This window comes from Colias philodice, chromosome 24 (assembly GCF_061535455.1).
Source record: "Colias philodice isolate Cphi_HAF_F1 chromosome 24, ilColPhil1 Martin Lab GWU primary, whole genome shotgun sequence".
Lineage (NCBI taxonomy): Eukaryota > Metazoa > Arthropoda > Insecta > Lepidoptera > Pieridae > Colias > Colias philodice.
The window spans coordinates 7,029,124-7,045,888 of NC_143109.1; the positions used below are offsets into that span (position 1 = coordinate 7,029,124).

Consider the following 16,765-nt stretch of genomic DNA (forward strand, 5'->3'; position numbering starts at 1 on the left):
GAGTTCAAATTTGAATGCAAAATTAAAATTCGCTATCCTTTGCAGTTTCTGGTAACCGTCAAACACAAATCGAAGCCAAACTTATCAAGGATGGCAAGATTTTGCCGAACAAAGAAGTCGAAGCCGTGGTTGAGCAAGAGAAGGTCTTGTTTAAGATCAAGAAGCCAGTCAGGGAAGCTTCTGGAAAATACCAGATCAGACTATCAAACGCCCAGGGCGAAGACAGCAAGGATGTATCGATTATCATGCAGAGCGCGCCAACAGCGCCGCAGAACGTGGAAGTTACAGAAATCTTCCAGACATCTTGCGTTGTTACATGGAAAGCACCTCAAGATGATGGTGGTGCTCCAATCATCAAATACATTATTGAAAGACAGGTAAATAATAATAAGAATTTATTAGACACTGCATTTTTCTGGAAACTGATTATTAAATAAACATTCCTATTTTCAGGACTTGTCACTCAAAGCAGCATGGGACCAAGTGGCCGATGTTGCACATGGTGAACCGACCAAATACAAGGTCGAGGATCTTATTCCAAAGAAAACATACAAGTTCAGAATCCGTGCCGTTAACAAGATCGGTGCCAGTGAGCCTGGTATCTTTGGCAAACCTGTATTGGCTAAAGATCCTTGGGGTAAGTTTTTCATTTCGTACTATTATCCTTATACTGATAATAAGCACCGAAGTAAAAAAATAAAATGGAACATATTGTATAAATTCAACTAAATTCACATTTTCTGTTTAAAGTAACAGAAATAATATTTCTTCTGTTTACTCATTGTTTTAGTTATTTTGATGATTTTACCAAATAGGAATACAAAGCTTATTTCATGATTAAAAAAACAATAACATCATATTATTTATGCCATTTAGATGAGCCATCGAAACCAAAGGGCATCGAGCTCACTGACTGGGACAAAGATCACGCGGATCTTAAATGGGAGAAGCCAGATAACGATGGTGGTGCTCCCATCACTGGCTATCAAATAGAATACAAGGTATGATTTAAATTTTTTATGATTTATGGAAAGCTCCATACCACATTACATTTTAAAATGTAAAATTATTTAACATGATCTTGTCTATTGAGATCGATTAATAAATTAATATAATTTGTATTGTTATTTAATAGAACTGTATTTAAGAAAATAGATAGTCACTGTATACGTTCATTTCATGCATTTATTAACAAAATACATAAATGTAATAGAATTAATATAATCAACGAAACATCAACAGGCATTTACTATTTCCAACACTTGCTATTATAGGAAAAGTTCGGCAAGGACTGGGTGAAGGGTGTAGAAGTATCAGGCGATGTTCTGAAGGCAACTCAGGATGGACTCAAAGAAGGGTGCACGTACGAGTTCAGGGTTCGAGCCATTAACAAGGCTGGTCCTAGTGAACCTAGCGACAGCACTAAGCCTATCGTTGCTAAGTGCAGATTCGGTACGTTTCACGCTTTTACAATTAAGGTTCTTAAATTAGACTGCAAAATAGTTAAAATTATAGGGAAAAATGATTTACTCACATGGCGAAGTGAAAGTTTGTTTATTTACAACACGGTCCCAAATTTTTAAATAATCGATATTTCTTTGGTTTAACAGTGAAACCATACATAATCGGTGAAGGACTCCAGGGTATGATCATCAAGAAGGGTCAGGTTATCACGTTCGATATCAAATACGGTGGTGAGCCTGAACCAGAGGTCAAATGGATGAAGGGTGAAGAGGTAATAACTGGAATTTATAATTTAATACCCATTCAATAAAATGTATATTCTAACATTGTAGAACAATTGAAAAATAATTTCGTTGCGGATATCAAGAGAATTTTTAAACTAAGTAGTTTTGTTTCCAAATTTGGAGATTATAATTAGGGATAGATAATACTTGAGAGATGCAGTTTATTAGACCATGATTCGATTTTTTGGCAAATTTTTATGGTTTGGAAAATATCCATTCGGCAAAATTATTTCGTCTATGTAAATTTATAGCTATTGAATAGATAAGTTGATAAGATATCCCTGCTTCGAAAATATTTTCAGTTATGAAATTACCAAATTTAAGAAGTTCCCATATTAATCTATTTTATTGTTTATTCCAACAAAAGAAACGCGGAAAGGCGTACACGGAGAAGGTTAGACGGGTGATACAAATAAATGTTGTCAATCAATGTTCTAAACAACTCATTCTCTACTCTTCTATTGAACACTGAAATGTGGCTAACATCACTATACACCAATGGCATGCGTTTATTTGAACTTCGAATGAAAAACTTATAAACGGAAAAGGTGATTGGTCCTTTTTGACTGCAGTTACAAAGTTTATTTTGAAGATACACCAATTAAATCATGTTATGTAGTGATCTATCTGGTTTAAATTAATGTACAAAAAATTTACTTTTAAGATAAATCATTTCGAAGTTCAATTAAATTTCTGTCAAAATTATTATGTTTACGCTATTTATGTTTAGCTGAATTCTTAAAATTATTGAATATTTACCGTGACCTATTATTATTAACATTTATTCTATATTCATTTATCCGATCGTTTTATTACCTCCACGTTACAAATATGGTTTTCATTCAAATAACAGTGAAACCAAACTACCCTTACTGTCATTTTAAGTTATATTAATTCAGTTAAACATAAATAAACTATTGTAATCGCCCTGAACGCGATACGATCGCTTTCGATGTTGTAAAATCGATGTATAAAGGTGCATTATTACTTTACACTATTACATGTTCTTCAAATAATCCATACAAGCACGATATTGTGTTACGACACGATATCTAATCACGACATTATATCGTGTCGTATTGAAGAACAAGGAGGGTAAGTTTAAAGCTGGTCGAGGTCTTAAATAGTTTTACGTGTCCATGGACTTGCATATTCTTGGAGAAATATAGCACTACTTGTTCAATCGATAAAAAGTGTAGCTACTGTTGATTGAATCTTTGTTATGTACTATATTTTTCTTGACTGTATTTACATTGCAATTTGTGCAAAAACGAAATTCTGTTACCATAGCATGATATTATATTGTGTCAGGATGAATGGATTGTATCACTCTCAGACCTCACTTTACACAAAAAATAAAGTTATAATGCACCTCCAATTGGCTATTTTTGTGACAAAATTGATGATTACAAAGCAAGTTCTATAAGACTTGGCGACTCTATCAAAATGTTTCTCTCAGTTTAACACGATTCGATGTATGCTCACTAAACACTCGATGTTGTGGTTGAATTTTCGTTTCCACTCGATGTACGCCGTTACATTTTGTTATTAATTATTACGTGAATACGTTTCAAATTTATTTGCATAGAAACTTCATTCTTTGATTCTACAGCTCCACTTGCAAACATGAAAATACTTAAAGCATCATACTCAGATATCAAACGATTCTATACTTTCCTATACATTTTTTTCCATTACTAGGTACTTTGTATCGCAAATATTTCATCTAAATCACAAGTAGGTACATCTCGTATTTTGTTCAATATGTAACACTGGAAAGTCTTTCCATTACTAACATAGTATTATCACTAAATCAATTCCTAATTCCTATGCACATCATTCTTTCTTTGATACATGCCGTAATATTATTCAGCATCATAACAGGTATGTTTCTATTAAAAGTTGAATAGATAACAACGATTAGATACACTTCCATGGTTCAGAATCATCACACTGCTTCATTCCATTCTCAATACATCAACTCGAAACGTATTCACGTCGTCTGTGCCACCTCAAATGTATGCATTATCTCATATCCATGATGGTATAGGAAATCCAAGACGACGGTGACCGTATCACAATAGACAAGTACGAGAGGAACACCGTGCTGACGGTCAGGAAGACGACCAGACCGGACAGCGGGAAATACAAGCTGGTTCTGACTAACTCGTCTGGTACTTGCGAGAGTCTGGCTGATGTTGTTGTACTTGGTAAGTTGTCTATATTGACATGATAAAAATTATATTTCTATCACATATTCATTATGTTATCCTTATTAAAACAATGCGAAAGAATTATTAATTTATGTATTCAGATTATTTCGATTTTATAATTTATGTAATTATTTGTCACTTATAAATGTAAATAACGCGGTATTAAAAAATATAATCACCATTTTTAGACAAACCTAATCGCCCCAACGGACCAATCGAAGTCGTAGACATTCGCGCAGAAAAGGCTACAGTGAAATGGCAGAAGCCAGACGACTTCCAAGGTTCCGACATTACCGGATATACTCTCGAGAAATTCGATATGGTAAGCTTATTAATTAATTATTATAATATAAAAACTATTTACCATAAAACCCCTAAAACCCATAAAACCAGTAAAATAATTTTCAACTTTTTTGAAGTGAAAACTTCTTTAGCGGCGTTGTCGCGTCAGGACACGTGGCCTGATCGAAAAAGCGTTTAAGGTGCGTATAAATTAAGCGCGGCAGCCGCGCGAGCCCATGTTCGACCAGAGTTGACGTTTATTTGCTGCGCGAGCCAATATGTAGATATATTTTAAGTTGAATGTAGTTGCCGCGCGCGGCAGGCGATCCATCACGAACATCTCTTCTGTAGGACGCCAAAAGTGTAGTCATTTTCTTTTTCAAGTCAGGAATAGGTATATCCATTTTCTTACTGATTTCTACCCACACATCATACCTCAGCGATTTATTGTGGTATTGGGAGGATTAGCTGTTCCACAAAAATTCATTAGCGCCATACAATTGTATTAGTAAACGGCACTTTTCGTTGTCCATTTTTACGTAGACGCCGCGCGAGCCGAATCACCAAAACTACAAACCGTCCACACGGCGCGCGAGCGAACGCCTGAAGCTCCTTTGATGCGGTCTCAAAAACCGACAGTGAGCGGATTGCCCCGCGGCACGTTCGAGCGCGGCAATGTTCGCGTCGCCGCGCGCGGCGATCCCGTCTACATAGTGCGCGGCCGCCGCGCGCGCCTATGTTCGATGGTTTGCCGCGCTTAGTTTATACGCGGCTTAAGACAGATTTTTGAAGTGAAAACTTCTTTAGCGGCGTTGGGTAGGTATAAAATCTTAAACTCGCGTCAGGACACGTGACCTGATCGAAAAAGCGTAAGACGGATGGATATCAAACATGCTGAACGTTAATAATCAAGTTTTCACTTCTGCCGGCACTCCCGGAGTGCAACCCGTCTTTTTTTTTAATAAATAATTATAGTGACCACAAACTACTGCTGCTAAAATAATTATTGTACAATGTACATTGATAACATTTTACTGAGCATCTAGTTACTACCTAATTATTATTAGTAAACATTATCCATCATACCTATTTTTACAGGACACTGGCAATTGGATCCCATGCGGTGAGACAGGCCCCGAACCCACCGAGTTCACGGTGAAGGGTCTCACGCCAAACCACAAGTACAAGTTCAGGGTTCGCGCCGTCAACAAGGAGGGCGAGTCTGAACCTTTGGAGACTGATGGATTCATCGTTGCGAAGAATCCTTACGGTTTGTGAACTCCTTTTATAAACTTTTCAACGAAAAAATAATTTATTTGCATAACTTAATAGGTATTATTTAGTAATACAATATAATTAACTGTTCACGATTCACTCTTGCTACGCAAAAGAACTTTTTTCTTTACTTTTTAAATGTTGAACAGCTGATATTAGTAAACAGACGAAAATAAATAAAATTCAACAAGGGTAAAATCCGCTTAGCCATTATATTATTATTATGCACCACATTAACTAACACAACTTTTTAATTATTTGAAAAGATGCGAACCAAATAATAATTAAACGAGTAGAATTTAATTTATTCAAACATCTTACAAGTTTAACAACAATTTCGTATTTTATAACATAAGTTTTACAGTGATTGCGTATTATTCAATAGTTCTTCATGTTTTGTAATGTTTGCAATCGGAACGCACCATATGGGGGTTTTTGCGAGACAGCTGTAACTTTGACAGATAAAAAATTTTTGTAAAGCCCGCGAAACATTGTAAACATTAAACATTGATCAGCTGTGATAACTAATAACTAAAACTTAAAATATAACTATTTGCGTATAAAATTAAAAATGAAAACGATCGTGCATTATACAATATTTTCAACATCCATAAACTTCAACTTTAGAATTCGAGCATCCAATACTTGACGGAATATGCGTTTCAAACGAATGTTCTTGTATTACAGATCCTCCAAAAGCCCCAAGCAAGCCTACAATCATCGATTATGACAACATGTCGGTCACATTGCAATGGGAGCCGCCAACAGACAACGGTGGCCGCCCTGTACTCGGCTATGTTATTGAAATGAAAGACAAATTCTCACCTGATTGGATTGAGGTAAGCTTATCTATGTAATTACCTAATTATTATTGGATTCAGATGCTGCTGGCTTGATGCCAACATTTTGTTTAAGATAAATGAATATAATATTTTGTAAATGCTGACTTAAAGATTGTATTAAGTATCTAATTATAAATTAATTAATGTTTGTTATTTTATTCAGAAAAACTTAGATATCTAATATATATTGAGGAATAACTAGGATAAATAATAAATGAAATACTAATAAATGAAACACTTTTAAATTCTTACTACTACTTACTTCAAAAGAATATACATATTCATGATTTGAAAGCTTCTAATAAGAAAACTTAAATAACTACCTATAAGATCATAAAATTGTAATTGAACATTTCAGGTGAGAAAAACAACGGACACCAAAACCGAGGCGAAGGTGGAAGGTCTAAAAGAGAAGATGATCTATCAGTTCCGAGTGAAGGCCTACAACAAGGCTGGTGTCGGTGATGCCTCCGAACCCACTGACAACCACCTCTGCAAGCATAGGAACTGTAAGTTTGATTTTATTAACATTTTAAACAGTAAATTGGTCATATTATTATGTTTTATAGGAAATGGTAAGGTATGTGAAATTAAGTAGTATAAATTCTGTATAAAAGTCTAAAGAAAATTGTGTATTATTTGTGTATTGTGTAGCTCTTGGTACAGCCTGGTAAGTTTACAGAAAAATAAAAGTCAAAGAAAAACAAATGCAAGGTACAGACGTGGTACATACTTTTTACAACGTGAAGAATCCACCATTTTAACCACAAAAAAGATATATTACAAAACAAAAAACATATATTAAATTATGTATAGTAAAATAGAAAATACAGAATTTCGATTTTTAAATTAAAATTGCAAAAAGCCAACATCACGCGGTGTTCCCAGGCGGTCACCCATCCAAGTACTGACCGCGCCCGACGTTGCTTAACTTCGGTGATCGGACGAGAACCGGTGTATTCAACGTGGTATGGACGTTGGCGATAGTGCTACAGAATTCTATAATCATATTCGACACTAAAATTAGGTTTTATTCAAAGATGAGGAATAACATTTATAACATAAATAGTAAATATTGTTATCAAATGTGATTAATATTTTTTTATGACATAGCTTCTAGGTATAGGTGTTAAACTTATATTTTTCTACAAGTTAGACCTCCACCAGTTACCAAAATAATATTCGTTAAATTGTATACTAGATAATATTTAAAACATGATATTACCACAGACTAATAATAATATACTACGATATTACTTATTTTTCTATAAGGCATATTGCTTTATGGTATAATAAATAATTAATAAAAATTAATAATAAAAATTATTTCATTATACTAAGTACTTATTTTTCTTTATTACATAATACATATCGTCATCATCATCAGCCCATATACTTTCCCACTGCTGGTACACGGGCCTCCTATGAGGGTGGGTACAGGCGATAATCCAACACGCTGGCCAAGTGCGAGTTGGCGGATATAATACGTATATTTATATTTAATTATTTTCCAGTGAAACCGCGCATCGAGCGCAGCACATTCAAGTCGGTGATCATCAAAGCGGGCCGCACGCACAAGTGGTCTGTGGACGTCATCGGTGAACCGCCACCGGAGATGACTTGGTAATTCTATTTATAATATATCCATTTATTTATATACAATTCATGTTATTAACAAGCAATAAATAATAGTTTAGTAGCTCAATTAATAAATTTGGCTTTAATATCTCTGTTGTGGAAATGAAATAGGAAGCTGGATGATGAATAAAGTGATGATGATAAGGACTATTCATTAATGAAGTGCATAATAATAATGATCAGACCATAATCCTTATTTCATTAAATTGAAAAAAATTGAAACAAATGAATTCGCAAATGAGATTCAAGCTAGGAGATAATTTAGTAAAAGATGAATATAATTCCTATCTACTATTACAGTTTTAAAATTATTTAATAGATACACAATAAAATATTAAACACCCTGCTTTATAAATTACATGAAAATCATTTCAATAGTGTTTAAAGCGCCATCTATCGAACGTATGTGAAACTAACGCAAACGGAGCGTGCGTCAAGTTACCAAAGGATAATAATAGCAGCGTAGCGTCCCTCACCGGTACAAAACTTACGAATGAAACAACTAGATGTCACTACACGCTTTATGCTCAATTTTAAATCGCGCTATAGAAGTTTTTTTCCGAACACGTAAATAGATCGAGTTAACCGTCCGAAAGCATACTTACCTGGCGTAGGGGACACCGTGATCAGGAAGGCGGTTCCCCCAGAGCGAGGCCCCGCCATTGCACTGCGGCGGGGTTGACCTCTGCGATTATCCCTAATGTGGATAACTCGGACGCGTAATTTTTGGTAGTGGGGACTGCGTACGCGCCGTCCCCCTATAAAGATATTGAGTAACGTGAAGTTACTAAAAGAATAAAATTGATGATCTTGGTTATTAGTGTTATAAAGGAGATGTCCAAAAAATGACCCAGAATCGACAGGAATGAAATGTATACCAATGGATTGGTAATTAAATATAATATAATGTAGCAAAAGCAGTAATCCTGAAATCGTTATAGTATAGGAGCTAGGAGCAAAATAAAATAAGTAAGAAATTCGTTTAAAAAATCAAAAAATAAGTTTACGTCATGTTGTAGCTTAATATGACGTTATAATAATGTTGTATCACTTGTGTTATACATGATAATTATCATCAACACATTTTAAAAGCAACAGCAACATAATAACATCATGTTCAATCACAACATAACTGACTAAAGATTCCGTTATTAAGTAGTAGTTTTTATTTTGGTTCAAGATACTACAATTGCTATAGTACTGTGTGTATTATTGGTGCCTAATTCTGTGGCTAAGGATTGGAAATAAAAAATAATAATAGGTATAGTATAGGAGTTAAAAGACAATAGAACTGAATAAAAAATCGTTTGAATATTATTATGATGTGGATGAGATTATCTTTGTTATTATAATTTTAATTTTAATTGATTAATTGCTTTTGCTGGTACATTCATGTGTAACACAATTTGTTGTAGATTCGAATGTAGTTGCTATTATAGATAGGTAGATTATAATATCATTAATACAACTTAATAAAATTAGACCTAATTATAAAAATAAATGAATAACAACGATATTCTAACACACAACATAACGAGTTTTTATTATTTTCAAACGATTTTTCACTTTGTTTTTTGGCTCTTAGCTCCTATACTATACAGATTTTTTTTTCAATCTTTAGCCATAGAATTACTATAATACTATAACAATCGTAGTATCTATAAAATAAAAGAACAAAACTACAAAATTGAGAGTTTTTGTTATGTTGTGCTTTAACGTTTTTGTTTCGTTTCTTGTAAAATATGATATTTATTATGTGTAACCCAAGTGATAAAACATTATAACGTCGTCATATTAAGCCACAACATAACGGAAACTTATGTATATTATGTTTTTTAAGGAATTTCTTAGTTATTTTATTTTGCTCCTAGCTCCTATACTATAACGATTTCGGAGTTGCCCCCTTGGTAATATTATATTATACTTCAATGCGAATCCATTGGTATACGTTTCATTCCTGTCGATTCTGGGTTTTTGGTTCATACATTTTTGGACATGTCCTTTCTAAAGTGAAATGACTTGTACATACATACAAAGTTATCTGTGGTAACTAATAAGTAATAACTATATCTTACGAGTGAATACTAAAAAAAATGTCTTTAATTTACAGTTTACATTATTTCATATAAGTTTCGTATAAGTTAATGTGCTAATTTTTACTCATTAATAATAATCTTCATTTCATATTTCCATATTTCATTTTCGGAGGAGTAGTTTTTGCGTGAAGGTATGAACAAATAAACCTACAAACTTATAATATTAGTAGCAAGTAGGATATGCCGTATTAACACCAAATTTTCACAGGTCATGGCGCGAGAACATAAAGCTGGTTAACACCGAGCGCATCAAGATCGAGAACCAAGAATACCACACGGACTTTACAATCGTGAACGCGGTGAGACGCGACACTGGGAAATACACGCTGCGTGTTGAAAATTGTAACGGTTTCGATCAAGAGACGGTCGAACTGACCGTGCTCAGCAAGCCTAGCTCGCCTAAAGGTAAGTTGTAGAAATAGTGTAATTTTGAAAAAAAAAGAAATTTCAAATATATATTTAATTTAATTCAAATAGTGTAGTTTTGCAAATTGTCTTACTGCTCCGATTACACGTTCTTGCATTTTTTGCATTTATTTGCATTCATGTTTGAACTCAAACATTTATTCAACAAGACTTCGTTTAGAAGCGCTTTTGAATAGACAAAATACAGAAAAATAATAATTTACCATTTACCAATAAATTGGTGTTTAACTATCTTATATATCTATAAGTATTCGATCTTTTATGTTTTTTATATATTGGTATTTTGGTACATAGGTACATAGGTACATTTGTACATTGTCACATTTTTATATTGGTCATAAGTCTAAAAAGCTTGCATTTGCGAATCAAAATTAATGAAGTGCCTGAACACATTTATATGAAGAAGGTATATATTTTATTAACATGTTATAACATCAATAAAATTACTCCCATACAACAAGAAGACGTGTGCGGTATGGCACTCGGGGACTGCCGCGGTAAAGCTATTGCATGCTATGCCTTCAAGCCACACCTCCGCGCTCGTACCCGTGGGGAGCGTGAGGTTTTTTCGTTACGGAATTTCTGGATTCGGTCCCCGCGCTCAAGGCCCGCGATAGAAGCTATGCAATAGCTTAAAAAAAGTACAATTTTCCACACTAACCAAACATTCTCCTCACCCAGGACCACTAGAAGTGACAGACGTCCACGCAGAAGGTTGCAAGGTGAGGTGGGAGAAACCGGAAGACGATGGTGGTTCCCCTGTCAAGGAGTATGAGGTGGAAAAGATGGACCTGGCCACCGGCAAGTGGGTCCGGGTTGGCAGGTATGTAGTATTATTAATTTTTTTTGAAGTGAAAACTTCTTTAGCGGCGTTGGGTATAAAATCTTAAACTCGCGTCAGGACACGTGACCTGATCGAATCGATCGATCGAAGCGTAAGACGGATGGATATCAAACATGCTCAACGTTAATAATCAAGTTTTCACTTCTGCCGGCACTCCCGGAGTGCAACCCGTCTTTTTTTTATATAAACGTAAACACATGTGTTAAATTCTTACCTGAAAGAGACAAGAAGAGAAAGAGTTATCCAACTGCAATTAAGAATTGTTAATTTTTATGTTTGCTTATTGTGGGTAGGGATAAAAAATCCAATAAGTATGAATAATTAATAATTTGCAACGATAAGTAAGCAGAAAAGGTTTAGCAAAGTTACCTATTAATTCGTAGGTATATATAGTTTTATCTTTATTTTGTGGCATTTCATGCAATATTTTGTTTAAGTATGTTATAAAATTAAATGTATTAGGGTATACATGGTTTTTTGGCTATCCTGCTACCAGTATTAAAATAATAAAGAAACACTCTTTATCCATACTTTTAATGTGAAATCTCTCTTTTAAAAGGTAGTAGTATATTATGTAAGTTTAAAACGTACACATTTTATAATATTTCCCCTCATTCCAGGGTCGCTGGAGACAAGAAGCCCCTAGAGATGGAGATCACAGGTCTGGAACCTGGTCACCAGTACAAGTTCCGTGTGACTGCTGTCAATGATGAAGGCGACTCTGAACCCCTGGAAACGGAGAAGGCGACCCTGGCTAAGAATCCTTTCGGTGAGTTAGTTGGAGCGACTTTGATTTAGGATTTCATTACTTTATGCCTATTTAAATTCGAAATGTTTTTTTTTCTACAGAAATACATAAGCTTTTTTTTTTCATAAAAAGTTCTTCAATAACGTAATGCGTCCAATGAAATATTGTGTTTACCAATAATTAATTTTTATACATCTCCGTTTATCGATTTTTTTTTAAAGATTAAATTCCGGATTAGCTAATTTTCTAAGCACACACTAATATACTATATGCAGCATGCTTTTAAGCAAATGAATGATTACAAAATTATCTGTATTAATGCCATATTATCCTGTCCAGATGTCGCGGAAAAGCCCGGAAACGTGACCGTGGCTGATCACGACAACCAAAGTGCGGAGATCAAATGGGATCCGCCGAAGGACGATGGCGGAGCGCCCATACAGAAGTACATTATTCAGAAGAGGCCTAAGGGCGGCGATTGGGAGAACGCTGCTGAGGTAAATTTTCCTATTTTTGGGGGTATTTCAATTCCAAAATTTCTTTGGGTAGCCTTTTTCGGGTCTTTTTATGGGCTTTTTAGTCACAATAAATAATCCATACTAATATTATAAATGCGAAAGTAACTCTGTCTGTCTGTCTGTCTGTTACTCAATCACGCCTAAACTACTGAACCAATTTGCATGAAATTTGGTATGTAGATATTTTGATACCCAAGAAAGGACATAGGCTACCTTTTATTGCAAAATATGTACCACGGGTGAAGACGGGGTGGACCGCTAGTATATATTAATATACAGCAAAGACATTTAACCAAAGATGTAAATTAGAAGAGTTATTTGTATTTTTAACCTAAATGTATGGACTGATATTTCGTTTTTTATTGAAAGTTTTGTCTAATCGAAATGTCTATGCTTGTTTCGGTAAAATTAGTTGACTCAGTTTACTGCTCTATTTTATATTAACATTGCTGTTGCTGGGAATTCGAAAAGTTGATTTTATACATATTAGCATTTTGTTCGATCATTATTATTTAATTTTATGTATAGACTGTTTTTTTTTTGACTAAAAGTACTTTTTACTTTTGATCGCTGAAAATACTATTCGTTACTTTTTTTCCCTATGAAATATTTTCTCGTTTTCATAATAAAACTAAATATTTTTTTACAGGTACCTGGATCAGCCACAAGTGGCAAAGTAGAGGGTCTACCAGAGGGTGGCGAGTTCGAATTCCGTGTGATCGCGGTGAACAAGGCCGGACCCTCGGAGGCGTCTGAGCCCACTGAAATGACCACTATACGGCATAAGGCTTGTGAGTACACATTTTTTTAATAAGTCCTATTATATTAATAAAAAAAAGCTTGTATGATGATTATACTGTTGTTAGTTGATTAATTGTTAGAATACCTATGTAAGAATGAAAGTAGAATGAAGGTAGATAAAGAAATTGATGCTTTGATGATGGGGAGTGATATAAGAGAAAAAGATTGTTGTTAACTTTGTTGGATAAATGTTTTAGAAGGTCAGATAGTCGGAACTTTGTTTTGATAAAAAAATGTAATAATTGAATATCCATTTTTTTCATATAAGTTCTGGAAATGGTGTCAGGATCATCCTAATTGTATTTTTATCCTTTTTACATACACTTGTCTATATGAACCGAAAAAAAAAATATTTTACGTCAATTATCATTATATTTTTTTCCTGATCTCAACTTTATACCGACTTCCAAAGAAAGAGTAGTTTCTCTGTTCGTCATGTTTATTCTATTCTTTTTTTCTTATAATTAATATTAATTTTGTCCAGTGAAACCGCGTATCGACCGCACCAACCTAAAGGCGGTGGCGGTTCGTGCGGGCAAGCCGATATTCTTCGACGTGAACGTTAGAGGTGAACCGGCGCCGAAGGTGCAGTGGTTCAGGAAGTGGAAGGATGTCGAGACTGAGGTGGGTTCGATGGTCACTATGTGCAAAAAATTACAAATCAATATATCTTTGAATGGTTAAAATAATTGCTTAATTTATGAACTAAACGAATGTTTATTTATTCAATTAGATGTCTATAGAAGCAGTTTTGAATCGTCTTAATGTAGTTTGACGATTACATTCTTACAATTTTTGCGTTTATAATATTCGTAGGAAGCAGGATAGTATGTAATTGGTCAATATAACAGTTTAATTGATTAGCTGTGTTAAGGATTATTTGATTTCAAATTCCTTTGTTCAATTTGTTGTACCTACAATTAAATTATTAACTCGCTCTTACACTGCTCAGGATAAAGAAAAAAATTATATGTTTATACCAGTGAAAACACTATCAAATTTAAGCAATTCATTGCCTGAAATCCAAAAATAAATCCTCATACCTCTCCAGGTCACAGAGAACGTAATCAACGTTGACTACAACACCAAACTAGACATTAAGGACTCGGTCCGTGCCATGACCGGCACGTACCGTATCCTGGCGACGAACCAGCACGGTTCTGATGAAGCGGAGGTTGAGATCACTGTGCTCTCGTCTCCAAGCAAACCTGGTGGTCCACTGAAGGTCGCTGATGTCACCAAGAACGGTTGTAAACTCTCGTGGAAGAAGCCGGAGGACGATGGAGGTGAGATATTTTACTGTAGTGTCTATTCGTGTTTATCGAATTTGGTTTGAGTGTAATTATGTTTCTTTAATAATTATTATCGTCTGCATCGACTGTGTCGTTAGTGTTACTGATGCCATCGATATCATCATCGTCATCGATATCATCATCGTCATCGATATCATTTTCGTCATCGATATCATATTTGCCAACGATTTCATCTTTGCTATCGATGTTTTTTTTTGTGTTATGAATTTCATTTTCTCTATTGTCACTATCGTCAATATCATCAGCCCTTGCTTGTTACCACTACAGGTATACAAGCCTCTAATAAAGTTCAACAACAACAATTCAATAAACTTAATAATGTAATATGTATTCTTTGTTCATCATCATCATCAGCCTATACATGTTCCCACTGCTGGGACATGGGCTTCCCAAAAGGCCATAATCCACAACGTTGGCCGATATAATATGTCGTCGATAATTTATCCTATGTTAAAAATTCTTATATATGCCCGGTCACTACTGGTGAGCTTACTGTGGGACTAGGTCGATTTGCGTAATAATGTCCTATAATATTTATTTATATTTATTTACTAGCGGTCCGCCCCGGCTTCGCTCGTGGTACATATTTACGTTTTCTCTACATAAGAACCATCCTCGTACTTCAAGGAATATAATAAAAAAAGAATTATCGAAATCGGTTCAGCCGTTCTCGAGTTATGCGCTTACCAACACATTTTGCGATTCATTTTTATATATAAGATTATATAAACTTATTAATATCCAGGCAAGCCGGTAACCGGCTACGTGGTAGAGAAACTGAACAAGGCCACCGGTCGCTGGGTGCCCGTCGGCAAGACAGATGACACGGAGATGGAGATCAAGGGTCTGCAGGAGGGAGAGGAGTACGAGTTCCGCGTGAAGGCGGTCAATGAGGAGGGCGAGTCGGAGCCGCTGAAGACTGACCACTCTATTGTTGCTAAGAATCCTTATGGTAAGTGTTCCAAGGGTCTGCAGGAGAGGAGTACGAGGTTGAAGTTGTTTATATGTTCTGTAGCGAAATATATTTCGCTACAGAACATATAAACAACTTTCTGATGTTCATGGAGGCCTTAACGGCCGGCCAGTCGACAATCCTCCCTTTTTCGATGAAGGAATTGGTTTTTTTATATTTTCATATTAAAATCGTGTTAGTAATACACACCATTTATTGAGACTGACTCACAATACTTTACAACTTACACACGTAATATTGACATCACATTAGCTTCTTCGTGCTCAAGGTCTTTGTGAAATAATGCTATACTTACTGAATTCAGCGTAAATTTAAAAAAATACGTCTATATAATCAATATCTTGTGACGAGTTTTTTTGACATTTTATGCTTAGATCGTCATATACTTGCACCGTGCACGCTATTAGAAGAAAATGACAATAACAATGACATAATGTTGTTATACTGTTTCTTCCACTGCACCTTTTTTGACAAATAAATAAATATAAATTTGAATACAGATATCCCCGGAAAGCCCTCAGTCCCAACAATCGAGGACTGGGACGTGGACCGCGTGGACCTCAAGTGGGAAGCGCCGAAGAACAATGGTGGGGCTCCCATCACTGGATACGTTATTGAGAAAAAAGACAAATATGGACACTGGCAAGAGGCGCTTGTTACTACGGTAAGTGGAAAATAGGGGTTGAATTTGTTGGTAGAGATGGAAATTTTTGGGGAAAGTTTGGGAAAAAGTTAGGTTAAAATGATTCGATGTTATCAATGTAAAATTATAGTGATTAGGAACTATAAGCTCTTTGAAAATTGTTATTAAAATTGTCTGGTAAAATTCGTTGAATGATAAAAAAAATTATAATTTTTTGCGAAACACATATTAATCATAACACACAAAAGAATAACGTACATAATTAAAATTGTAATTGTATTTAAAATTGTTCAAAAAATCTAAATTTTTTTTATATCAAGCATGGTAAAACACGATTTTAAAACTGATTTCTGTAGAAAAAAAAATCTTTCGCTACCGATAAGTTTCTCTATTTATTGTGAAGCT

At 34.8% G+C, this 16,765-nt stretch overlaps 1 protein-coding gene and 2 non-coding genes across 19 annotated transcripts in view; 2 read left to right on the forward strand and 1 right to left on the reverse strand.

Annotated features, from left to right (window-relative positions):
- Positions 1-16,765, forward strand: part of bt (projectin protein bent) — a 156,533-nt gene that overhangs the window by 65,838 nt on the left and 73,930 nt on the right. For 14 of the 17 annotated variants that reach the window (XM_089710305.1, XM_089710316.1, XM_089710304.1 and 11 more), the window contains 21 exons: positions 46-377; positions 454-637; positions 877-1,001; positions 1,275-1,452; positions 1,611-1,735; positions 2,116-2,142; positions 3,799-3,958; positions 4,150-4,283; positions 5,342-5,513; positions 6,206-6,357; positions 6,719-6,869; positions 7,875-7,983; positions 10,303-10,499; positions 11,202-11,343; positions 11,985-12,133; positions 12,452-12,609; positions 13,280-13,421; positions 13,916-14,055; positions 14,483-14,717; positions 15,490-15,696; positions 16,218-16,381. In XM_089710305.1, coding sequence (XP_089566431.1) covers positions 46-377; positions 454-637; positions 877-1,001; positions 1,275-1,452; positions 1,611-1,735; positions 2,116-2,142; positions 3,799-3,958; positions 4,150-4,283; positions 5,342-5,513; positions 6,206-6,357; positions 6,719-6,869; positions 7,875-7,983; positions 10,303-10,499; positions 11,202-11,343; positions 11,985-12,133; positions 12,452-12,609; positions 13,280-13,421; positions 13,916-14,055; positions 14,483-14,717; positions 15,490-15,696; positions 16,218-16,381 — 3,383 coding nt within the window. The remainder of the gene's footprint in view (positions 1-45; positions 378-453; positions 638-876; positions 1,002-1,274; positions 1,453-1,610; positions 1,736-2,115; positions 2,143-3,798; positions 3,959-4,149; positions 4,284-5,341; positions 5,514-6,205; positions 6,358-6,718; positions 6,870-7,874; positions 7,984-10,302; positions 10,500-11,201; positions 11,344-11,984; positions 12,134-12,451; positions 12,610-13,279; positions 13,422-13,915; positions 14,056-14,482; positions 14,718-15,489; positions 15,697-16,217; positions 16,382-16,765) is intronic. The other 3 variants (XM_089710309.1, XM_089710315.1, XM_089710313.1) reach the window with 1 other exon arrangement.
- Positions 7,224-7,342, reverse strand: LOC149477787 (5S ribosomal RNA). Its single transcript, XR_016317585.1, has one exon. It is a non-coding gene; the product is annotated as a 5S ribosomal RNA (ribosomal RNA).
- On the forward strand, positions 8,596-8,757 carry LOC149477788 (U1 spliceosomal RNA). Its single transcript, XR_016317584.1, has one exon. It is a non-coding gene; the product is annotated as a U1 spliceosomal RNA (small nuclear RNA).